This window comes from Anoplopoma fimbria, chromosome 24, assembly GCF_027596085.1.
Source record: "Anoplopoma fimbria isolate UVic2021 breed Golden Eagle Sablefish chromosome 24, Afim_UVic_2022, whole genome shotgun sequence".
In the NCBI taxonomy this organism is placed as follows: Eukaryota; Metazoa; Chordata; class Actinopteri; order Perciformes; family Anoplopomatidae; genus Anoplopoma; species Anoplopoma fimbria.
In genome coordinates this window covers 4,721,253-4,747,270 of record NC_072472.1, presented here as the reverse complement: position 1 = coordinate 4,747,270, position 26,018 = coordinate 4,721,253, and the positions used below count along the sequence as shown (strand labels likewise).

The 26,018-nt window shown below is 37.6% G+C and overlaps 1 protein-coding gene across 8 annotated transcripts in view; it reads left to right on the top strand.

Moving 5' to 3' along the window:
• LOC129113222 (core histone macro-H2A.1) overlaps positions 1–24,069 on the top strand; it is a 29,709-nt gene extending 5,640 nt beyond the window's left edge. The window contains exons 1-9 of one of the 8 annotated variants that reach the window (XM_054625430.1): positions 3,788–3,846; positions 5,699–5,899; positions 6,569–6,675; positions 7,137–7,328; positions 8,230–8,337; positions 12,380–12,479; positions 16,413–16,502; positions 20,233–20,407; positions 22,411–24,069. In XM_054625430.1, coding sequence (XP_054481405.1) covers positions 5,728–5,899; positions 6,569–6,675; positions 7,137–7,328; positions 8,230–8,337; positions 12,380–12,479; positions 16,413–16,502; positions 20,233–20,407; positions 22,411–22,576 — 1,110 coding nt within the window. In that variant the 5' untranslated portion in view covers positions 3,788–3,846; positions 5,699–5,727 and the 3' untranslated portion in view covers positions 22,577–24,069. Of the gene's footprint in view, positions 1–3,787; positions 3,847–4,925; positions 5,900–6,568; positions 6,676–7,136; positions 7,329–8,229; positions 8,338–12,379; positions 12,480–14,148; positions 14,240–16,412; positions 16,503–20,232; positions 20,408–22,410 lie in introns of those variants that run through there. The other 7 variants (XM_054625424.1, XM_054625423.1, XM_054625426.1 and 4 more) reach the window with 7 other exon arrangements.
• The last annotated feature ends 1,949 nt before the right edge of the window (positions 24,070–26,018 follow it).

Below are 26,018 nucleotides of genomic sequence, written 5' to 3'. Positions count from 1 at the left end.
AGCAAACTTGGGATTTTTTTTCTATACAGGTATTCTGACTACTGTAAAACAAAACATTTGTCTTTACTGTACTTTAATACTTCAAAAACAATCCAGTATATATGTAAAATGGAGATCAACTAGTGTCACTTTGCTTTTAAATATTCAATAAAGCTGATGAAATGTCAGGTGAATATATAATTGGTATAACTTATGACATTTTTTACTAGAAAAACATTTACTTTGGTTATATAAGAATTTATCATTTCCATTTTAACTGTATCCTTTAGTTTTGAATTATATTTTTATTGTGCAGTAAATGAGACAAGATAATTTCTTTACTTTCACAATATAAACAGCAGATTACTCCTCCTGCATAAAGTGGTGTTTTAAAGTGCAGCTCAGGTCTGACCTCTGGTGTGGAGCTGCTGTTACTGCATCACTGTGCTGCTGGGATTTGACACACATCTGTCACTCGCCCTTCATAGACACACTGACTGTGTTTGGATTTAAATACGTCATGACCCATTTTGTAAAAATGGATGCTTGTGTGTGGAATTTCAGGGAATTAAATGTGCTCACATTTGTGCTCAGTTGTGTTTTTTCCTTTAATATTTATTTAATAACAGAGATGTACTTCACCTTCAAAATAAAAGCATCTATGAAAAGGTGATTTATTTCACTTTAATTAGAGTTAAACCCAGCAATAGGATACAAACAAATATTTATTTTGATTTTGGGATTTACATGTGATTTATTTTTAACAGTCCTTTTTCCACTTTCATGTCACAGTACTGTAGGAATGGCTGAATTCCATTAAGCTGCTTCAGTTACGAGTCCTGGTATTGTGCATGTGGACTCACTGTCACTTCTTTCTGCCACCTTTGAATAGAAAAGACAAACTGTTCATCTTATAGGTAACGCCTGTGCTTTGACAAGCATCTATCTTGTGATTCTTGGCAAACACAGTAGCGAACGTAATATGTCAGTGCTAAAAATAATAAAAGTGACAACTCAGATCGTACTGATTTGAAGAAATGTGTTTGAGAATGTTTTTAATCATGGGTCAGGATGTTAATGTCTTTGATTAGCCTACTATAAATGATAAATAGAATCTACTTTTTTAAATTATTCAACTTATTAAACATTAACATTGGCCGAACTAAAGCAGCAACAATGTGCTGAACATCGCTCTACTTGTGTTCTTGTGTATCATGGGTGTGTGTGTGTGTTTGGTCACCTGATGCAAGTGACAAGAGTTTACAATATTTACTTAACAAGCAAGTTCACATGTCAGCAAGTTTACCCCCTCAAAGCTGATCAGACTTGTTTGGGCCTCTGTTAAAATCCAGTTGAGTATGATTCAAAGGTTACCTGGTTCATGATAGGGGGCTGCACACTGTTTTCTGGAACTGTCTTATTTTTTTGTTTAATAACATATTTTTGTATTTGGCTCATTTTTTTATCTTGCTTTTTATATTCTCTCCCACAATATTATGCTATCTGCATTGACACTGTGAGCATGTAAGCGAGCTAACATTAGCATTTAGCTCAAAACACTGCTCTGCTGCATGTTGACTCTTAAAGGAACAGTGTGTAACATTTTGAGCGATTAATTAAATGGGCCTCAGTGCTTGATTATTGAGTATCGATAAGCCCCGACGTTACTGGTGTTATTATTAGTGGTTTTTTTATGTTTTGATGTCTTTTATTATCACCCTGCAGTGCACACTTACTCTGCTATCTCTGTTGGGCTGAGCTCCTCCAACTACAAAAACATAGACACCATCACACACATGCAGGAAGCACAAGCAGATTGGCCACTGCAGAGGTGAACAAGGGGAAGTGAAGGGGCACTTGAGTTGACGGCCACTACGCTTGATACTGTCCGTGCAATGAAATATTTGCTAGTAAAAAGCCAGTACTTTATCAATACATGTGTGAACATGTAAACGAAAGTGAAACCTAATTCAGCCGCTATGTTTACACTAGCATGAACGATGGGCCAAAAGGCTCTTTTTTTTTTTGGTAAACTTCTCCGCCGGCTGAAGCAAAGATGCCAGGAAGGATACCGATACTTATACTATATTGATGTGTGTGTACTTCATTCTTTTTAAACTTTACTCTAATGTAATTTTTGCTTTATCCACTTTTTACATTTGTTTTCAGTGACATATTAATGACTTTATATAGCGACCTTGTTGTTGTAAGCATAACTGTTGCCGCTCTATGAACAATATATATGTATATACAGTACCAGTCAAAAGTTTGGACACACCTTCTCATTCAATGGTTGTTTTTTGTTTTTTTTCTACATTGTAGATTAATATTGAAGACATCCAAACTATGAAGGAACACATATGGAATTATGTGGTAAACAAACAAATGCTCAACAAACCAGAATATGTTTTATATTTTACATTCTTCAAAGTAGTTGAATGAGAAGGTGTGTCCAAACTTTTGACTGGTACTGCATATTTTAAATATAAATTATAATCCTGTTGTTTTAAAAAGCAATTACTTAGCCATGTAGTGGAGGATTGATAAGAGTATTCCCTAGTTGTACTATAAACCTTATGTCCAACACGCTTTTTACAAAGGGAGGGGTTGAGCAGAGGTATTTATTTAGAGTCAATTATTGACTCTCTCTCTCTCTCTCTCTCTCTATATATATATATATATATATATATATATATATATATATATATATATATATAAATCTGCTCTACACATATGGAATTATGTGGTAAACAAACAAATGCTCAACAAACCAGAATATGTTTTATATTTTACATTCTTCAAAGTAGTTGAATGAGAAGGTGTGTCCAAACTTTTGACTGGTACTGCATATTTTAAATATAAATTATAATCCTGTTGTTTTAAAAAGCAATAAGAGTATTCCCTAGTTGTACTTTATGTCCAACACGCTTTTTACAAAGGGAGGGGTTGAGCAGAGGTATTTATTTATATATAGTTCATAGAGCGGCAACAGTTATGCTTACAACAACAAGGTCGCTATATAAAGTCATTAATATGTCACTGAAAACAAATGTAAAAAGTGGATAAAGCAAAAAAAAAAATATATATATATATATATAGAGAGAGAGAGAGAGTCAATAATTGACTCTAAATTAAATACGCCTATATATATATATATATATATATATATATATATATATATATGGGTGAGATTTAGAGCAGATTTATGTATATATATATATATATATTTATGTATATATATATATATATATATATATACATAAATCTGCTCTAAATCTCACCCATATATATATATATATCTCACCATATATATATGGGTATTTAGAGACAGATTTATGTATATAGATTTATGTGTATATATATGTATATATATATATATATATATATATATATATATATATATATATATAAATCTGCTCTAAATCTCACCCACCGGTCCCTTTAAATGTGAGAGTCATCATCGAGCTGCTCGGGAAAACTGTCAGCATTTTTTTTTTATTTTCAGTTTTAAAGCACGTGTTTTCCTGCACAGAGTTAAAAAAAAAAAAAAAAAAAAAAAAAAAAAAAAAACCCAGCAGCAGTCATTTTATTTTTTATTTTATTTTTTCTTTCTATCTTCAGCAGGTCTGCTCAGCTTCCCATCAGATACTTTAAGCTCGCTGTGGATTGTGGGAGTCGAGGACACTGCCCAGGCTTGTAACTGGGAGAGCCGGAGACCATTTTTTCCTTCCTTTTCCCTGCTGTGTGTGTGTGTGTGTGGTTTTTTTTTTTTTTTTTTTTTTTTTTTTTTTTTTTTTTGTAAGTAACCATTTAAAACACTCTGCGCGCACCGTCGGGTCGTCTCGTGCGCGGTCGCGAGCCATTAAGGTTTCCCATTTATGTGTTTTTAATTTAATTTAATTTTTAGTTTGCATGGAGGCCGAGAGAGCAGGGAAGGAGGAGCGGACACACCGACGCTCATTCTGGGGTTTATTTCCACTCAAAGCCCGCTGACCTGAACCGGAAAAAAGCCATCAGCATGTCTGACATCTGGGTTGTTTCTGTTTTGTAGCCACTAGTTCAGCTTATTATATTGATACATATTATTAATGTGCATGTCCGGGGATCTGTTGACATGCGGAAATCGGTGTCCAGCAGAGATGAATACCCAGTTAAACTCACCTACACCTGTTCACAGTGAACATATCTCATTTGATCTGCTGCTCAATAATGTTATTTGTGCTTTATATATTTTGATATATGATGTGTGTGTATGTATATATATATGTATGTATGTATATATATATATATATGTATATGTGTGTATATATATATATATATATATATATTTGTGTATATATATATATATACATATATATACACACACATCATATATTTCATTTGATCTGCTGCTCAATAACATTATTTGTGCTTTATATATTTTGATATATGATGTGTGTGTATAGATATATATATATATATACTATACACACATATATTTCATTTGATCTGCTGCTCAATAACATTATTTGTGCTTTATATATTTTGATATATGATGTGTGTGTATATATATATACACACACGCATCATATATATATATATATATATATATATACACACATCATATATCAAAATATGTAAAGCACAAATAACGTTATTGAGCAGCAGATCAAATGAAATATGTTGCACTCCGAACAGGTGTAGGTGAGTTTAACTGGGTATTCATCTCTGTATATATATATATATATATATATATATATATGTATATATATCGTGTTAAAATCTATAATTCCAGCATGCTTTAGGAAACAGCCGGGCCTTTTGTGGTGCTAATTAATTATCAAGAGAGCTAATTGATGTCTGCATCTGGTCCAATAAAACATCATATTCTCCATAACAGGCTTCTTTACATTATCATACCGTTATTCAAGGGCTTTAAATATAAGCGTTTCACTTGGAATATCCCCATCAAATATATCATATGGCATATAAATATAATCAAATTGGCGTTTAATAACGCACCGGTCACGTGCTTAATGGCTTGTTATCAATAAAATATCCGTTCCCAGCAGTGCTCTCCTGAGAGTGTGACATTTAAGATGCTCTATGGTGATCTAATCAAAACACACAGAAAGGCAACCGTGGGTAATCAATGTTAGGCATAATGACAATCATATTATTTAATGTTTTATGTAGTAAGAGTTAAGGACTGGGTGTTGGGATGTAAAAAAAACTACTCAGGATTGTATCAGCTTTTGTTTTTCTGTCAATGTTTTGGTTTGAAAAGGGAAGCAAACCTTCAAAAACTAGAGTTTAAACAAATAGTATTGGTGGCTTATTCAGGTATTGCATAAGGTTTGTTGTTAAAGTTATTCAAACAAAGAATCCATTCATGACTGTCATACTGGCAAAAAGTTCTTACCCATTCAGCAGCCAAAGAAAGCAACATTTAAGTATGTTTTCAGTGTCAGAACTGCTTATTGAGTCACATTTTATTGTGATTCATCACTTCCTGTGGGAGGCTTGTCCTGACATAACTCTGAGATTAAATCTTCAGCTGTGCAGTTTGGTGAAACACATCCTCTGTTACAGCCTCAAGTTTCAAATATTAACCAGTAAGACGATATGTATTTATCCCACTAGGTGCATTTAATATCACTGCTTATTTATCTTCTCACCATAAAGGATGTCAGTTTTTTTGAGATTTGTTAATGGATGATGGTCCATGTGTCCTCTGCAGAGTCTGACAGCGATAGCGGCCTCAGCACCATGTCGAGCCGAGGAGCAAAGAAGAAGTCGACCAAGACGTCCCGGTCCACCAAGGCCGGGGTCATCTTCCCCGTGGGGCGCATGCTGCGCTACATCAAGAGGGACCTGCCTAAATATCGCATCGGGGTGGGGGCGCCCGTCTACCTGGCTGCTGTCCTGGAGTATCTCACCGGTGAGACTCATTCTGTGGCGAGAGAATGACAAGAGAAAGTGTTTGTTTAACATATTTTATTGTACATTTTCATATTTTCTAGTTTTAAATTATGTCGTTTATTGTCCCGCACTAATCACCAAGCCATATTTCTTGTGTGTGTAACGTGCTTGACAATAAACTGTTTCTGATTCTGACAATATAGAAAACACACACATTTCAACATACAACTTATCGCCTTATCACAGCTGTTCATTAGGCAGTCAACAACTACAACAACAACAACTGATCTGGTGTCTCGTAATGATTTATGTTGACACAACTACTATATTTTGTAGAATCTTTTTTATTCGATGATATCTGCTCAGATACCGGGCAGAAAGTAATGCAACCAAAAGAGAAACCTGAGGAACTTTTCCCACAAAATAGAGATACGAGGAAGAGATAAGAGAAGCATTTCAAAGACGTACATATATTCAGAGATCAACTTATCTTCTGGAATTACATAAAAGGTTGTATTTGGAGGCGCATTTGCTCCGATCTCATGTTTATAAATAAAAGTTTACTCTATACTAATTATATAGAATCAAGGGACCACGTGGAAGTCTGTTATTGTTAGCCGAGTTCACCTCATTCAGAGGCATGAACTGTTTATTGATGATATTTGTTTTCTTTTTTTCACCCATGTAGCTGAGATCTTGGAGTTGGCAGGTAATGCAGCCAGAGACAACAAGAAGGGTCGCATCACACCACGACACATCCTGCTGGCCATCGCCAACGACGAGGAGCTGAACCAGGTCAGCGCCCGCATGCATCTGAAAAAGCATTTTAGACATGTTGCACTTAGTCTGTAAACCTGAGAATATGCATGTTTATTTAACCCTCCGAACCCCTTAAACCTGTACATTTTTCTTTTTTTTATGATTTATGGCATGGTAACTGTGTTAAACTGCACAAGAGGAATGCTTGACTTATCTCAACTTCTAGTCATGATTGTGCTGTTTCCATAGAGGTACCGGACTTATATATATATATTGTTGTGAAAATCAAGGCCACATAGAGTAAAATGTGTCAGGAGCTAAAAACGCCCTGAAACTACTTTGGGGTTCAGAGGGTTAAAGTTTCTAATCTTCTACACAGTGGTGTTTTTTTATTATCTAAAAAAAACAACTTTTGTCCAATGCGTACACTAAGTTTTTAGATTGATTTCTTATCCTCCTGGCAGTGTGGGACCACTAACTTTGTCTCCCGGTCTCAGTTGCTGAAAGGTGTGACCATCGCAGCAGGTGGAGTCTTGCCCAACATCCATCCAGAGCTGCTGGCCAAGAAGAGAGGACTAAAGGGAAAACTGGAGCCTCCCGTTTCACCGGCCCCCGAGAAAAAACCCAAACCGGTCAAGAAATCGGCAAACAAGAAAATGAGCGGGAAAAAGGCAGCAGCGAAGGCTAAGGTACTCTTTCATTTGAACGCTGGCGATTGTGATCTAGACCAAATTTAGGAAGTTGAAATTGGAAAAAAGAATGGAGAAAGTTAAGTATTTGTTTGGCTGCTCAGGAGCACCAGAAACATTTAATTGAACCACTTGTTGTCGTACGCTGATTTATTTATTTATAAAATCAAAACACTCGATTTGAAGACAGATTTTGCGAAAAACTACACTTGTTTACTTTTGAGAACGAACTCAAATGTCCTGAACAGGAACTACAAAGGGGCTGTTTTATCCTAACTTACCTATACAGAAATTGTAAGTAGGAAAAACCTGTCACCACCAGTTATGTCTGGAGCAGCCTATCTTATCTTTTGAGCATTCAGTCCTGCTGTTGTTGTCATTTAGGTTACAGAGAACAATGTCATTTAATCTCAGGTAGCAAAGTAAATAACTCACTAAACAACGTAAAAAGTCTGCTTCCAAAACAAGCTGAGAGACAGAGAGACAAAAGAGTTAATCATGGAGTTAAAGAGTTCACATAAATAGTTAAATGTTGACATGATAGCCAGCATTTCTGATTTGTTCTTAGGCTTTAACACATGACAAAGAGTGGTGATGTCCATAACGTAGATGTTTAATTATAATGATTTGGATGCATTGTGTGTCCAGGGGTTCCTTCAACGTAAATTTAACATATTTTGTAGAAGTGAGTAGAGAGTTTGTTTTGTTTATTAGTTGTAATAGCCAGGGAAAAGTTGAAATAACATCTGAAACAAAGAAAAATCAGACTAATTAGCTTCAGCATTGAAACTGTAGCTGACCCTTGACCTCCTAACCTCCGCACAGAGGGTACCAAGAGAAAACATGACTCTATCACAGAGCGTCTTATAGCGTCGACATGTATTCTGTGTCTTTATTTCAGCAGAAGCAGGGAGAGGTGAGCAAGGCGGCGTCGGCAGACAGCACCACAGAGGGATCTCCAGACAGCTTCACCGTGCTCTCCACCAAGAGCCTCTTCCTGGGTCAAAAGGTCAGTTTTCTCTCTGTGGAAACAGACAGACATGTCTCAGCTAAATACATGATCGACCACAGGTGAGTCTGTATTGTACAGTGGCGTATCAGGGACATTGTCGGTTAAAGCAGAGCCAGGAGGGTGTTAATATCCGAAAAAAACCTCAGAATTTCCGAGAAAGAAATGTGGATATTCTCCGAGATTATACAGTTAGATATCTGCGAGAAGAAAGCCTGGAAAATATGAGATTAAAGTCACAAATTTAATATTTTGAAGCTCCTTAAGTTGTGTTCTTGTTGTAAGGATGGCCCATGAGCAAGGTAAAGGTCCTGAAAGATGCGTGTACACGTTTTCTTTCATGTTCTCTCTTTGTGTTATTTTATAAACATAATACTGATGACATTAAGAATTGTACTGAATCCTCATGTTATTTATGTTATACGTTTTATTTAGCCAATGGGTTGTCAGATACATCCTAAAGATTGTTGTTTCCAATGTCCTCATGCACTGATGGCCTCTGAGCGAGGCGAAGGTCCTGAAAGATGCATATAAGAGCTTTCTTTCATATTCTTTTTGTTCTTTAATTAACATTAATAAATACAAATATAGAATAGAGTTAATATATTTTGCGCGAAGTGAAGCAATCTGGTTCCTTGACACAATTTTTTTTCCTCATAAATTTGTGACTTTATAAACTCAAAGAATATCTGATTTCTTCCTGGGAATTCTGAGTTATCCGTTATTTTTTTAAAACTTTTTTTCAGTTTTTTATACCTACAATGGCCCAAATATGCCGTCGTACTATTGAATAATTTAAGTTTGGAAAGAACAGATACCTAACTCATGGCAGTCTAAAATAAGGTTTATAAATTATTAAGAGGTCTAGACACGTCTTTCTTTAAGACGTACATGTATACACATATTAGATATTAGGACTGAAATTGTCCGTCAAAGTACTTTCTTTTTCTATAATGCAGTATTTCAGAAGTCAAAGGAATAAGTCACAATATAAAACCTGTTTACAGTCATCGGATCCTCTCTGTGTTTTAGAGTAAACTTTCATTCTTGATGAGCAACAAGATCAATCAGATGATAAACTATAGAACAAAAGATATGTTTGGTATTTTTCTCAGCCACAGGGCTTTTAATCAAAAATACCTCTGCTGATTTAAGACTACAAACTGTTGGATCTGCCTCCTTAAAATATTGTTCTGGTTTTATTCAGTCTTTTATCTACACTTTTCTGTCATAATTGAAACAAATTCTAGAGGTAATAATCTTGTAATTAGTTATCTGTTCTGTCTCATAGAAAGAAAACTTTGATATTTTGTTCTATAAATGTAAGTTTCCTTTCCGCTGTACTTCCTAACGGGTCTGCTTTAATTCACCAGACTTCATATAGCGGCTTATAACTCACTACGCTTTAACTTTAATAGTAGACAACCACAATGCTGTGTTGTCTACTGCATCTCAGATCTGCCAGATCTGGAAGCTCCCTTTGCTTTGGGTCCTGCTGAGCATTAAAAACTTCTTTTAAAACCTTTTTTTTTATTATTATTATTTGAACTGAAACATGGAAGTAAATTTGCCTGAGATTCACATCCTTAAGCCTTTTTTTTTCTAATGTTCAAGTATCAAGATCAGAAGCTGATAAAAATAGATCAGAGTTTGGAAACATAAAAGGCGGAGAGGGAATAACATGTAAGAGAATGAATGACTCAAGGATGATGCAAGAAGTGTCACTGATTTCCTAATGACAAACAGTGATCGAGAAAGATAGTTACAGCTTATTAATTATGAATTTGGGTCCTTTTCATAGTCTTTGTGCAAAAAAAAGTGTTTAGCACTGCTGACAGCAGCTTGGAGTCGTATCATTTCAACAGTGTCCTCTGAGATTTCCTGCCTCTGACTAAAGCTTACATGTAGCGTAATTCTACAATCAAACACAAACAGATGGCGTCTACAGGAATGCAGTTTGTAATTGTTCTACACTCTGCAAGGTCATGAAAACTCTCTATTGCACTAAAATGTAATGCAAAATGAAATGAAATGTCTTCCGCAGATGAAAAATGTGGGAAATTTACTTCCAGAGCTCAACATTTCTGCTGCTAATGGCACTGCATGCTTTGGTCTACTGTGCATATGCTATTAATACATGCTTTAACACAGCTGACATGATGTCATAGCAGATTTAGTTTTATAGAAGATAAAGACACAGGCTCCTTGATTGCGGTTGTCTCCATAAACTCTAGCAATTTAGCTTCCTAACCATGAATTAATTGATCTTATAGGAAGCTTTGAAAACATCCCATCACCTATTTCTAAAGGCTGTAATGTTGAGATTATGGTCATTCTAATACACATTCGTATATGTGATGCACTTAAGGGAAAATGTTCCACCTTTTTATGTGGATATCCAATCAGCGCTGATGGTAAACTTAGTCCACTGAAGAAACAAATTCCCCAGAACATGCAGATGCCTACATGTACCAGGATGCATTGCGCGCGAGTGACTGGTTCTCTATGTCAGACAAGCTCTCTTTGGCTTTTTTTAGTCTGATAAATAAACAAAATAAACTCACAAAATGTCCATTAAGAAAATAAGTAAGTTTACACAGAGAACATAAGTTACAACTACAGGCGTTTTTCATACTGCATACCTGAATCAGAAAGATAGAAATAAGGTTTAATTTTCCCTTTTTAATGTGTCATCAAACTGATGGACTGTAAAAATAGATTACGCTACCGTCATTCACAGGAAATATTTGTCACTCATACGCTCTGCATTAGTGAAATGGCTCAGCGCTCGATTGTGTAGCAAACAGTTTGCAGCCGCTGTTTGAAATCAGTGGCTGAAAACCAAACGAATGCAGTTAATCGCCTACTGGTTTAAGATAATGGACCCGTGGATAGAAAAGCTTGTCCGTGGTTCTGTTTTAAAGACCCAATTATGACAAATGCACTTCACTTACCAAAGTGTTCAGTCTCAGTCACTCTCTCTGCTATTAACACGTTTTAATCATTTGAAGGTGAAATATGGTGCAACAGATGACTAATGAATCTTAGACTCTCAGATACTAACAGGATGTGGGATAACATTTGAAAATCCTTAACATTTAGAAGGATACCTTGACATTTCGGTTTTGTCGTTTCAGAATAATCCTCGCAGTCTTGTTAAAATTGTTGGCTTCAAACAAAATATATATACATTTGGAATTGTCTCGAGTATATAGACTATAAACAGACATTCTACAGGAACAGCAGGACTAAAGTGGCATTGCAAGACATTTAATAAGTAGCTGGAAAAAAGGACATAAACACTCTTTACACTCTCAACCAACAGCAACACAGCTGGGTAAAATTAGACCGTATGCCATGGAGCTTTTTATGACATGTCACTGAAGGAAAATCACAGGTATTAATAGAACAGAACCATTGTTAATGTTACAGCCAACACCTGTGCTTTTCTTTCCATGGCGAGTCAAAATGTCTGCTGTGGGAAAACAACCTATTTAAAATCATTTTTCAACGTCCTACATATTGTATCATCATGTCCCCGTTGTTTAGTTTCAGCTTGTGTCTGATTTGTCTGTGCGGTCCTATTTATTCAGGCTCTTCTCATTGACATTATAAATAATTTAGCAATTCCTAATCAATGCACCTGCAGGCCTGCTGTCCTTTTTCGACCTCGTTGCCACAATTTGCTTTGAAAACGTACAAATGAGGGGATTTTATGCTGACCAACGCTGACAAAAGCAGAAGCAGTTAGCTTCTGCTTTTGTAGCAGGGAGTGTAGCTGCTTGTTTACTCTTGTACAAAGAGTAAATTGTACATGTGACTCCACCCAAATACATTTAGCATTCACTCACTGTGTGCTTTCAGCTGTAGTGCAGATATGTTGAATGTTCGCTTCTATAAATCATCACAAAGTCGAGGTATCCCTTTAAAGCAGTGGTGTGAATCTGGTTTTAATCGCTTTGCTTCCTCCCCCTCTTCCTTCTTGCTCTCCCTCCTCTTCGGCATGCCTCCCCCCTCGCTCCCTCCTCCTCCTCCTCCGCAGCTCAACCTCATCCACAGCGAGGTCAGTAACTTGGCTGGCTTTGACGTGGAGGGGGTCATCAACCCCACCAATGCTGAACTTGAACTTAAAGATGATCTAGGTGAGCTCCCAAAACCCCCCAGAACATCATCTCTGGTCCCAGTTTTGAGATAAAAAAAAAAATCCTTGAATGTTCAACAGCTTGAAAACTTCTCTTTTAATTTAATTATCAGCCAATTTAAAAACTAAGAAATGACCTTCCTCCACCAGATCTGTTCATTCACACTGTGGGCAACATGCTCGATGAAAGTGGAAGAGATTGTGATTAAATCTAAAATATATATGGTTTAGGAATCTCTTTTAAAGAGTCCAAAATGTATCCGTTTTTTGTTGTTCTGATGAAAAGAAAAGAATCTAGATTATACATTTCCAGGTGAAAATCAAGTATTATTTGTTACTTCTCTGCATTATTTTCTTCACTTTCTATAACTGTGCTGAGCTCTTTCCAAGCCCAGAAAAAGACGATTCTATTAATCGTATTAATCTATGGAGATCGGCGTCCTCTTGTAGCAGGAAATACACTTTTTTTGGGACACTGAAATAGGTGAAAATTAGTTTAAACCAACTTTTGATAAGCAAATCATATAAACATTTTGAATTGGCCTTCTAAAGATCTCTCTAGTACTTGTTTTTGCTTTTATTTGTTCAGTTTTCTCCCTCTCGTGTTGTTGTTTTTTAGCTGTATGTCCATTTCTGAGTAAGTACATTAAGTGCAACAAATGAACTTGTTCGTAGACACATACTTGGCCAATAAAGCGGTCTGATTTTGACATAACTTCAAAATTGCAGTAGAAAACCTAATGAAAGATGCTGCCATCCTGAAACAAACTTGTCGATGACTTCTGGGCTCTCAGGAAATAAAATAACTTATTGATGTTGTTGCTCGCAGTGTGAATTCCTGGAGAGGATCTTTGATCTCAAGTAACTCAGCATGCTCTCGGACTGAAAATGAAGAGAAAGACGGATTTTCTCTGGCAGATCAATAGAAAATAATGCATTGAATATAATTCCCAGCAGCATGTCGTGAATTTCTCGCGGAGACATTCAAGGATTTTTTTATCAAAGCGCCTCAGAGCAGTGATCCTGCTTGCTCTTCCCATCGTGTAGATGTGTTCAGGTTCATTCCAGGTTGTCCTCCTTTCAGACGGCTGTCAGACCTTTTTCTAAAAATGATTAATAATCACTGTAATTCTGCAACAATTATTGTGAAATGGAGCATCAATTTAGAGACATAAACCCCTTTTAAGTTTCTCTCTGCAGCCAGACTGCAAGGTCGACAGCCTGGAGTGTGATCATAAAGTTATTTGCTCATTTATATGGGCCAAGAAATCCGGACGACACAATCAGTCAGATGTTCACTTTCTTAATGTCTCCAATTTAAAAAAAACAACGGAAATTAAAATTGTAATATTTTAAAATACACTCTGCCATGCAATCTTGTGCGCTGATGAGTGTAAGCTACAAAAAAAATTTAGTAAGCAATTCTATGAAAGTAAATCTGGCCAGCTGTGCCGTCCTGCTTCCTGATTACATAATGTGACCCATCGTGTCCTCAGCCAATAAGGAGCGCCCTCACCTCTCTTGTCTCCTTTTCTTCCTGTTCTTTTCTTTCATCCTTTCTTTTTGTTACCCATCGTATTGCTCCTGATCTCTCACACATACACACTGTGTTTTTATCACCATGTTGTTTGCCCTATTGTTGTTGTTGTTGTTGTTGTTGTCGTCTGTAGTTGCAAGTTGTCCAAGCTGACATTTCCAGCGTGGAAAGCGACGCTGTCGTTCACCCGACCAACTCCTCCCTCTATTCAGGTGGTGAAGTAGGTAAAGGAACCATCAGACCCACAGAGGCCGTGAACGCCCGTCTGCTCTCTCTCTCTCTCTCTCTCTCTCTGTCTCTCTCTCTCTCTCTGCATATTCCAGATAGTCCTCACTGCAGTCTGTGGGCAAACATCAGAGCAGCAGCACAGTTTTTTTTTTATTCTGCATTGTACTTATTTAGTAAGAATACATTTTTATGCCCAACTTCCTGCTGTTCTTCCTGTAAATACTCCACTGGAGTATCAATGCCAAACATTGACAGAAAGAGCTATTACTCTATCGTAAGTGAACAGGGTCTCAAAGCGTGCAAGCAGGGACTATTTTATGTATGCAAGGATGCTCTAGTGGGGGAACTCCAGTTTTCCCCAGATTTGACAGTCCGCTGCCAACCGGCGTTGCAGTCGCACGCTATGTTTTCAATAAACCGAACCCAGAAGACGAAAAGTCAATGTGGACATTTTGAAGAGGATAATTTGAATTTGGCAGCTTACTGAAATAAAATAAAAAAAGGCTGTTGGTTGGCAGCTGACCCTGCTTTCTCAGTTGTCAGAAATTCCTGCATTTATATGAACCGAAAATGAAAAGTTTTCAAAAACAGATTCTGCAACCAGGAGGTTTGGACTGAAGCAGAAACACCAGCTCCTTAGTTTTACACAAATGCAGTGTTTTAACTTTGATTGTCAATCTGAACGCCCGATAACTTTGTGAGAAGAGCCCCTGCATTAGCTACCACCTGATCCTTATCTGACCTTGCCAAAAACGTGACGCAACTACCGTTAAAGATCCACTCTCTAAAGCAACTTTCAAACCTTTCTACAAGTTTATTTTCACATCATTTCATTTTACAAATGTGTAAAAGCAATAAAATAGTAATTGCCACTGTGCTCGACCTACTGATGATTCAACGTTACAGCTGATGCAGCTGAGGAAAAACATAAAAAGTACTTCATGATACCCTTAATAGTCATCTAATATCAAAGTGCAGTGTCTTACAGAAACATGATCTACAGAGAGCAGATGAGTGCATCATGTAACGCATACACAGTTCTGTTAGTGTAACTCAGAAACCATGCTGCTGCTGCTGCTGCTGCTGCTGCTGCTGCTGCTGCTTGTTGTTGCTGCTTCGTTCCATTTGACTGAAATGTGGGCGATCTGGGGCTCGCTTCACTTCCTGTTCCCCTAGACTGTGCTGTCAGTTCAGCTGGTTAGAAGGAGAATACACCAAGGTTTTGATTAAGAGGTTTAATTTCCTGAAGATCCAGATAAAAATTCCTGATAAAAAATGTATCACTTGTCAAATTAAGAGTGATGGAATGTTTAACTGTTAAAATGTTCTGCTTTTATCTGCTTGCACGTATTGGTCGTTTAATAATTTTTTTTATCACTAACTTTCTTTTAAACGGCTGATATTTACCTGATTGTACTTTTCTCCCCTGCCTGTATTTTAATGATATTGCAGCCAGAACATTAATTTCTCTGACTCAGGTAGACTTTAATCACCTCCCTCCTCTCTGGTTTCCTCTCTGGCTTCCTTTTTGGCTTCTCTCTTTAGCGCTGAGTTAATCTGATATAGTGTGATCAACGTGGAATGATTTCCTTTACCCATTAGAATAAGAAGAAAATATATCTTCCTCCTCTTCAGAGTTTAACTTCCTGGGCTGTTTTACTTTAAAACATGTATCCAAACAAGTTAACAGAGCTATTACATTTTAATTTATTACATGCTTTTTTTTTTTTTTTTTTTTTAAACAAACTCTTCACTCTCTAATTGTGGAGTGAAGGAGAATGCCCTCAGGTCCACTGCACATAAGCCGGTATGTGAGGACAGAGGGAAGTAATTAGGAACCGCCGGCTTTAATACATTAGTTTAACCGACTCAGAGTGAGTCATTTGGAAAATAGCAGCTCTGAATCTTTGCACTCTGGGCTCCGTTACTTCCTTTGTCAGACTTAGAAAAAGGTCTCACAAATGTAGCAGAGAGAAACCAGGTAAAATGATTGACAGCATCGTTGTCTCCATGTTTGTCCGTATGTCTCCATGTTTGCCTGCTTGCCTGTCTGTCTGTCTGCATGATACAGCCTCTCCTCTTCCTGTCTGTCTGTCTGTCCATCAGCAGTATATATATATATATAGATATGAGGTATGTAATCACTCCAATCCTCTCCTCCACTCACAGGCTCTGCTCTGGAGAAGAAGGGAGGGAAGGAGTTCATTGAAGCGCTGTCGGAGCTGAAGAAGAAAAACGGCCCTCTGGAGGTGGCTGGCGGTAAGTGCAGAGAGCGGAGGATGTCAGGATATTCCAGATTTACGAGAGAATGCTGCTTACTGTGTGGATGATAAATAACTCTGCAAACTCAGAGTTTGTCATTGATGCCTGAAGAACGTGCAAGTTTTGACAAGTTCCTGCTCACAATCTTTGATTATTAAATCGATCGTGATTTTAAATGAAATGTTAAAAAAATGATTTATTATAGCAGTAATATCCATCAAGCAATTGTTATTGTTTATGTAGTTCTGGCTTTTGTAAATGCAATAAAAGCCCTAAATCTTGACATAGTATTTGTCCAAAAATGAAATACTGTCAGTTTAAGGTAGTTGACAAAGATTTAGTAACTTCTAACTATGATTGGTCATGTTTTTATGTAATAAAGCTGCTGCTGCAGCAATAAGATTACTTTTTTTTTTTTTTTTTTTTTTTTTTTTTTTTACTGGTCGAGCAAAACTAAATACAGGTGATTTAACAGAGAAAAACGTGACAAAACGAACACGTAAACAATCAACCCTTATTATATACTTACAAGGTTATAAAATACATTAAGAGTTCTGCTTAAAGACGCTTCATTTGCTTGTAAACGTCCGTATCCATGTGAGAAAAATACGTGAAATCGAGTTTACTCCAACGCTGCAATCATCTCTTCTTCTGTTATCATTCTGCTTTGGGTGACACTGACTTTTCATGACTTTCTTCCAAAGTCACCATCAGATATTCTATTGATATTGATCTACTCAAGCACCACCCAGCTCTTATGACAGTGATGTCAGTGTGTCCCGGAAAACCTCTCTTCAAACACACACACACACACACACACACACACACACACACACACACACACACACACACACACACACACTTCTCTTGAAGGCCAGATTTTTGGAGAACCGGATAGTAAATTGTCATCATAAGCATTTATTATTGGCCTTGAAATCTTTCCTTGGTGACTTGAGAGTAAATCTGCAGGCATCAGTCTTCAGAGAGCCATATTGTTTGAGCCGTCACATTATTTTATCCTTCAGTCCATTTGTCTCCACTCTCTCTCTCTCTCTCTCTCTGTCCCTCTCTTATTCTTTCTCCATCTGTCTCTCTCGTTACTCATCGCTCACACTCACTTTTTCAAACACTCCTCCAGCTTCACCCGCTGCTCTCTCTCTCTAACAGTCAGCATCATAATCCCCTGCGTCTGTGTGGAGCTCATAAATAGATTACCAGGTGACTGAGCACCGAGCCAGTGGAGCCTGTCAGGGATTCTGGGGATCTGGATCGGTCATCCCGTCCAGACCTGGTTCAGAACAGCCATCAAACAAGTGCTTCAGCATGTTTTAAAATACTCGTAAAATGTATGTGCTCATCTGGATTTTGTGAGCAATCCTCCCTATTTCAAGACCAGTCAGGTACCAGAGTTTTTTGCCAAGTTGTGCAGGTAATGTACATTTTGTTTCATTTTCAAAAAACAGGGAGAACTTATTCTGTATTTTGTGATCTTCTGCACAGATAGTTGATAGTGATATGTTAGTTGATAATGGGAGCCAAAGAAATTAAAGAGGGCGCACTGTCAATTTAGATGATGTTTGTTTTAAGAAAGGTGAACGATAACTTGTTTACTGTAATTCCTGGCATTGAGTCCTTTGTTTAAATGCCCCGTTTCACCAGAAAGTGCCGATACCTTATAAGGTAAATCTTTAAAGCAAAAGTGAGAAAAACACCCCGAAGAGGATGTCCGGGGATGTGCGCTGCTCTGTGGGAGTAAATTCAATTTCCTTTAAATGTTGGACTACTGATTGAATAAAACAGGCAAATTGATGACATGAAATTGTGCTTTAAGTAACTGTCACAGACCCTTTTCATTGTTTTGTTTTTTGGCATTTCGGAGACACAATGATTAATCCAGAAAATTATCTTCAGATTAATCAGTAAGAAAACCCATCCTTTTTTTGGTCTTTTGTCATATTGTAATTTATGGAAAATTAGGAAAATCAAAGACTAATGCCTGGAGGGTCTTTTGCAGAAAAAATTCTGTTGCGCACAGAAAGTAATACGAGTCATATTTCTGAAAATGATATAACTTTTTTGTTACGTTTCTTTTTTCCGGATCAACTAAAATAAGTGAGTTGGATAAATTGACTAAAAAGAGCGACGGTCACATTAACTTAAATTACCTCAACAGAAATGTTGCAGTACTGTCCATGTGGTTTGATTGACAGGTGATCTGCAGATGTGCAAGTCACAAACATCACCACACACAGATCCCCTGTCCCAAACCATAAAACAAGAAAAAAAACATAATCCATCATCATCATCATCATCATCATCCACACACTTTACCTCCACACCAGATCACCCATGCTGTGTAACTGGCTCGTGTGATGTCTCTCCATCCTCTTTGTGTTCCATCTGGAAACGAGCTGGTCCTCAGCTTTGACTCCGGTCCAGTCACACGTTCGCTGTGGGCTAATAAAATCTGACTGGTTCTTCTCACTTCACAGAGTCAAGAGGCTTTGGCTGAGTTTCTCTGTCTTCAGCTGCTGGTCTGACTTCTTCCTCTTTGTCTTCTCTTCTTCTCGCCGTTTCCTCCTCTCTTCTTCTCTGCTCCTTTTTTCTTTGCTCCTCTTCAGCTGTCTGGAGAAGTGATTTCTCCGAGCCCACCTCACTGTAAAACCCTGGCCGAACCTTTTTAAGCTCTTGGAGATTTGCTGCACACATTTTCCACAAAGCAAAAGTGTTCTTATAGCGTCTCAGGACTTCAGGGTTTTCACTTCTGACAGAACTGGTTAAAGAAGCTGATTTTGACTGTAGACAAATGGATGAGAGATTTAGCAGAATGCCAGAGGTGAATAAGTTCATTCACTGTCTAACAAAATACGATGCAGTAGCTCAGAAAAAGCATGTTTAAGGTTCAGATTTCACTCAATAATGCAGGTGGCACCTGTTTTTCCATTAAATATAATAATAATAGACAAATTATTTGCTGGAAGTTTTTGGCCTCACAGATTTCTTCTTTTTCTTTGTAATGTTTTAGAATTTTTTTTAAATGTCATAGCTCGGAGACCGTGACATTTTGATGGTTGTAATTTAATTTAGGGCTGAGATGAAAATTTGAAATGCATAAAAATGTAGTTTGTATTAAACCAACTTGTCAACTTATCGATCAGTTGATTAATCGACAGATCTGTGGAACTGAGTTTGTAAAGCACCACTTTAAATTCTGCTTCATTCACCATGAAAACGCATACAATAACGACTAATCGACCAAAGAAATCTTTTTCGACTAAGACCGAAATAACCGATTCATATTTACCTAATCGACTAAGAGGGGGCAGCACCAGGGAAATTGTGATATTATTTCACAACTTTCTGACATTGTATAGACTAAAGACTTGGAGCGGTTGTTACAAATTAGCATCAGCTACAAACACTATGTTACTTGCATTAGATAGCTGTTGTCAGTTTGTCTATATATATAGAATTCGTCCCTATCAAATAAAGCATGATTGAATAATTATTGGTAAATAAAAAAACAGCACAAATTAAATTCCTCATAGATTTTTTAATAATCTGATTATTAAGGAATTAAAGACATTCTAGCACTTAAATCATCCTCACTTCTCACCAAACGTTTCTACCTGAAGAACGTTCCCTTACTGTTCTGTCCCCGTCCTTGTTTCCTCTCCTCTTCCCTTCTCACCTCACTAACCTCCTCTCTCCTCTCTCCGTCCCTCAGCTGTGTTGACCGCCGGCTTTGGTCTGCCCGCCAAGTACGTCATCCACTGTAACAGTCCGGGCTGGGGCTCCGACAAGTGTGAGGAGATGCTGGACAAGACGGTGAAGAACTGCCTCGCTCTGGCGGACGAGAAGAAACTCAAGTCTGTGGCTTTCCCTTCCATCGGTAGCGGGAGGTAAGAAAACACAGACAGAAACATCATGCATCTCTTATTTTGAGGGATGAGGTGTTTCTTCTTTAATCCTCTGAAGCCCAAGCAGTTTTGGGGTGTTTATCCTCACATTTTTATCTCTGTAGCCTTGATTTTGCTGAAATATAAAAGTCCTGCACCTCTATGGAAATGGCACACTCATGGCTAGAAGTAGAGAGAACTCAAAAAATACTTTTGTGCAGTATAACACAGTTTGAATGGCATAAATCCTAAAAAAGGAAAAACAAAATAAGTTCAATTTCTTTAATTTATTTTTTCTTCAAAACATTCACAAAAAATGGAATCTGTATAAACAATTTTTTACCAAGTTGTGACAAGTGTTACCAATGTAGAAAAAAAAATGGAGGCTTTGGGTATTCACAATATTACAATCTCTACTTACAGCCTCTACGCTCCTCTCCCCTCTGCTCTGTGTTCAGCAACCTTCAGTTAAGTTGAAGTTCACAGAATTTTCTTAAAGTGGCCGTTGGTCTCAGCTAAGTCAATCATAGCTTACTAGTTGCACTGAGATGCGCAGAATTTAATGTTTTTTACAGGATCTGTTAAGAGTAAACGGTTAAATTGAGGCGAAGTTTCAAATGAGACATGTCGAATAAAATGTTCTTCATGAAATCACAATTTTAAGTTGCTTTTTCTGACAGAAGCGTTCGTCACACATGATGTGTTCAAAGACTGTCGGAAAGATGAAAATGGGACAATTATGGCAGTTTTTACAGCTTCTGGCTATGATAAACAATGTCGTCTTGGCGACTGTTTAGAATAAATCATGCTTTTACATCCCGCCGGCGGGTTTGAGGGTTTACCACATTAACCTGTGGGTGTTTTCATTCTGGCTTTAGTTCAAAGAATTAAAAAAAAAAAAAAAAGTTGTGGTTTGCCAAAAAGTGTGGTTGCATAACACTTTTTTGCAAACCAGGTTCCGGACCAAGAAACTGTACCCGAGTTCACCCGAACAAAGGTGATCCATACTCCACTTGGCAGAAAAGCCTTCTTACGTGTCTTAATAACATCATGAGTGGCATATTTGCATCGTCAGCAGTAAAATCCTCTCGCTCATGCGTCTCTACCCGCTCGTACATTTTTCTCAATCGCCTCTGCGTCACTCAAAACGGGAGTTGACATAGTTCCCTAGCAACGGTGATAAACACCTCCACTTTGATCAGGGAAGATTTACACAAACATGCCATGTGTTGAAACAACAGTAAGAGCTGGGTGAACGCAGCACATGGAGGGTTGGAGCTGTTGTTCCTAACATTCACAGCTCAAAGAAACGTGTGACCCCTCGTCACAGGTTTGATGCCGTGTTTCTATGAGTTGCAACAGTTCAATCAAACTTCTCAGCTTATTTCATTTAAACAGGCCCTATTATGCTATTTTCCGGGAGCATATTTTTATCTCTAGTTACAGTTACGACATCTCTCTGAAACGCTCCGTTGTAGCGCTTGCTCCTCCCTTCAGAAAGCAAAGTCTGCTCTGATTGGTCAGCTAGCCTGCTCTGTTGTGATTGGTCAACGTTTCACATTTAAAAAAACTCTTCCTCCGGAGCTTCAGCTTCGTCTCTGTCTTCCGCAAGGAGTTTTACGTCACTTCCATAACATTAGGACCTCATAAAGTTACATTGTGACCTCATAAAGTTACATTATGACCTCATAAAGTTACAGAAGTGAAGGAGAGAATTCAATGGAGCCGTTTCAGGAGCTCAGGAGCTTCTAAGGGGACTTTTAGGCGTGGACTTCAGGTTTTACACTCTACGGACCTTTTACATGTACAAAAATATACATAACACACTAAAGGAGAGGGGGAAAAAGTGGAAAAGCATTATAGGACCACTTGGTAATTGTGGACAGGTAAATGGTAATTAAATCTGGAGGCAAGTGAAGATTCTCAGCTCTAATGAATGCAGTTATGGTGAAGTCTCTCCAGCGTTTGACCACAGTTCACTGAGTGCATTTGTTCTTTTCTGTCAGGAATGGTTTCCCAAAGCAGACAGCAGCCCAGCTGATCCTAAAGGCCATCTCCACCTACTTCGTGGCCACCATGTCTTCCACCATCAAGACCGTCTACTTCGTGCTGTTTGACAGCGAGAGCATCGGCATCTACGTGCAGGAAATGGCCAAGCTGGAGACGAGCTAAAAGAGTTTGGAGTATTCGCCTCCCAATTTAGTTCTTTTTTTTTTTTGCATTATGTTTGTATTTTTCCTATATTGTTTTTAATTTCTTATTTACTTGTCACCTCTGGTGTTTAAATGTCAAAGTGCACTGCTCATTCTACGGTCTTTTAATACAAGCAGTGCTCTAAAAATTACAGATTCAACAAGTGAAAGGACTCACTTTAAGATTTAATCTTTATGGTATATACGGTAAAAGATGTTAGGAGAGATAGCTGCACCTCAAATACCAGGCTTCCAGAGAAGTCTGATGAATACGGGTTAATGCATGTAATGGCAGTAAAGATAGTTAAAACAGCTATTCGATTTATTTTCATCTCAAAAACACAAAACACTTAATTGAGTGGTTCTTTTTGGTTTAAATTCTCTCTGTTCATCATCTCTGTTGTTATCAGTACTGTGTAATGAAAAAGGTAAAGTTCTGCTTTGGTCTTCAGGAGACGTCGTGTAACGGAACGATGGAAAGAGTTTTTGTGTTGTGTGTTGCAAATTTGTGTGATTGCCTTTCTTTACACAGGCAAAAAAAACGAGTTCCCTCGTGTGCTGCAGGGACCTTTAATTCCTCAGAACGTAATCAGTTAAAGAAAAATAAGTCAACTGACGCCTTTATGATGTAATGATCATCCTGGTACCAGCGTTGTCAGTTTATACTGTAAACCGAACACCTGTTGGTTGTCATTTACAGTAAAAATAAATTAATTTATGACGAAGTAGTAGAATTGGAGGTTTTTGCAGGGCAAGAATGGTTTACAATGTGTGTTCCTATCAATGTTTATATAGATGGAGTATTTGTGAAATGTTATAGAAGAATATTGGACTGTAACATAGATTTTTTTTATTTTATTTTCAAATTTTAATTGATTCCAAAAGGCACAGGTGGTTTGGAAGAGAAAAAAAAAACTAGTGAGAGAGTTGTTTATTTTGTGTGTTTTGTCTTTGTTAAGCCATAAAACAGATGTACTCATAATTGCTGGAAATAGAAGCTCTCTGCTGTTGCTTTTTTGGTTTTGCTGTTTTCATTCAGCCGCCACTAGATGGCTCCCTGTAATCAAGAATTGGAATTTTTCATCTCAGCCATTTTCTGTGCAGCAGCAGGCCTCTCCACACAGACGCTGTTTGATTTGAGTCGGATTTGAAATTTTGGGATTGACGGATATATACATAAATACATAAATATATATATATATATATATATACATACATATATATATATATACATACATATATATATATATATATATATATATATATATATATATATATATATATGAGGAACCCGACTGCTCTGCTGCATTTGGACTTTTCAAAAGCCTAACTTTCGTATGGGAAAAAAGAAAAATGCTTTCTAAAGAATTGCTACAATTGATGATTATACAAAAGGTCTGTACACACTCCGGTAATAAAATACTTTAAAAACATTTGTCCCTCTTGAGATTATGGGATCATTTTGTGTTTTCGCCGTGTTTAAGGGTGCTGCTATTTAGAAAAGTGTGTGTGTGAGAGTGTAAAGTTATATTCAAAGTGTGTGTATTTGAATGTAGTAATAAATCCATCTCCAGTGTATTACAATGAGCATAATTTAAAATGTTGCAGAACAGACGGCAGAAGGATGACATGCTACATTTATTTGATTTGACTGAAAGCCAAATTCAAAAGCCTCAGGATCTGTCAGGAGTGTTTCTGAGAGGACCAAGTAGTCTCAGTGAGACAAGATAAAGATTATCAGTTGTAGGGTCACAACTTTAGTTTGTTTTTTAAAGACAAGGATGGAGCAGAGAAGGAGCGTAACGTACTGTATGTTTAACGCTGTTTGGGAAGAGTATGCCGTTGTTGCTGAACAGTATAACTTAAAGAAAACGCCAGGTATCTCAGCATTTCACCTCATATATTTGGACCGGAAAAAGCGTCACACAATGAAAGAACAAAAATACCTTGTGATAGTCAGCGGGTTGGTGATTCAAACAAAAAAACTGCACTGTCAGGTATGAAACAAATGAAACATTACTGTGTACCTGGCTGTAAGACTGCATTTTCTCTTTAAGTAAATACGGAAGAACTTTGTGTTACCTGTGTGTTGTTCGTTTGCTGACAAATGTTAGTCCAATATATACTCTTCTTTTAGCTCTGTATTTGGTCTCCACCATCTCCCGACGATAATTACTTGCTCTTTAGCTGCTAAATGCTCCACTATGCTACCAGCTATCTCTAAGTAGAACACAGTGTGGCTTATCAGGGCTTTTAGCAGAAAACCAGAGACTTCTATGGCTGATAATCAAGTTAATATTGATACTTTGAGTGGCCTAAACATTGAAAAGTACTACTGGTGTTTATTTTTCCTACAAAATCAGCTAAACAATTGAGTTATTTTTGAAAGGCATACACTAATAACCTGTTTTGGTTTGGTATTTGGAATGTTTGAGAAAAGAGTTATGTCTTCGGCCATTTTTTAAAAATGTCATAGTTTGTGTCATAGAAATTTGGGGGTTAATAAATTTGTGTAAACTGGGTATCATACATATAGACTGTGACAAAAGACTATCAAGACTCCGTATGAAGTCACCGTTTACATCTGAGTCATTTCCATAAATGAAAATATCAGCGTGTTTTGCTACTAAGTTTAAACGCTACTGAGGCAAACAAACCTTAGACATATAAAAAAGATTGATACCTGAGATGTTGTGGTCTAATATAAGTTGCTGTATTAAACCTTTCAATCAACAACAGCAGTACAGTGTTCAGTGGACCTTTAATTTACATTTAGATGACGGATTTTAAGGCTCACCAGTTACAGTTGTTTAAATCCTGTTAATTTAGCTTGGCTTGAATTCCCTAGTTTTGGTACTTATCTATAGGTTATGATAACATTCTGTGAACTCTGTGACATCGCTTCAAAGAAGTGAGACGATCAATGGACGAGATCTTTCAATTTCTCTTACAATAACTTCATCTAAGCCACAACTTTTTTTTCAGAACCCTTTCTGATTGTCTGCTTGTGTTTCTCACCATGTTCGAGTATTGTGAGTGATGTTGCCACGTTCCCAGATCAAAGAAATCACTGGAGTTAACCTTTAAAAAAAGTGAATATAGGTTTTAATATATGTATGTATAAGGTAGAAACGTGATTTGTTTCAGTATGCCGGGTTGTGGGACAGAATCCAGGTCTAGGTTCCGTCCTCGAAGGCTCCTAGCTAGCAGGGCACAAAGAAGCCCCACGGAGTCAGATGGGGGTCAGTTTCCCAGCCATCCAGGGAGGCCGGGACCTGAGACCTCCTCTGAGGGCGCCCATCTGACGCCTAATCCCCAGGAAATACAGGCAGGTCTACCCTCCACCCCCACCCCCACCTCCACCCTTCAACCCCTCCCATCTCCTCCCCCCCCCCTCCTCCTCCCCCACCGTCCATCCCTGC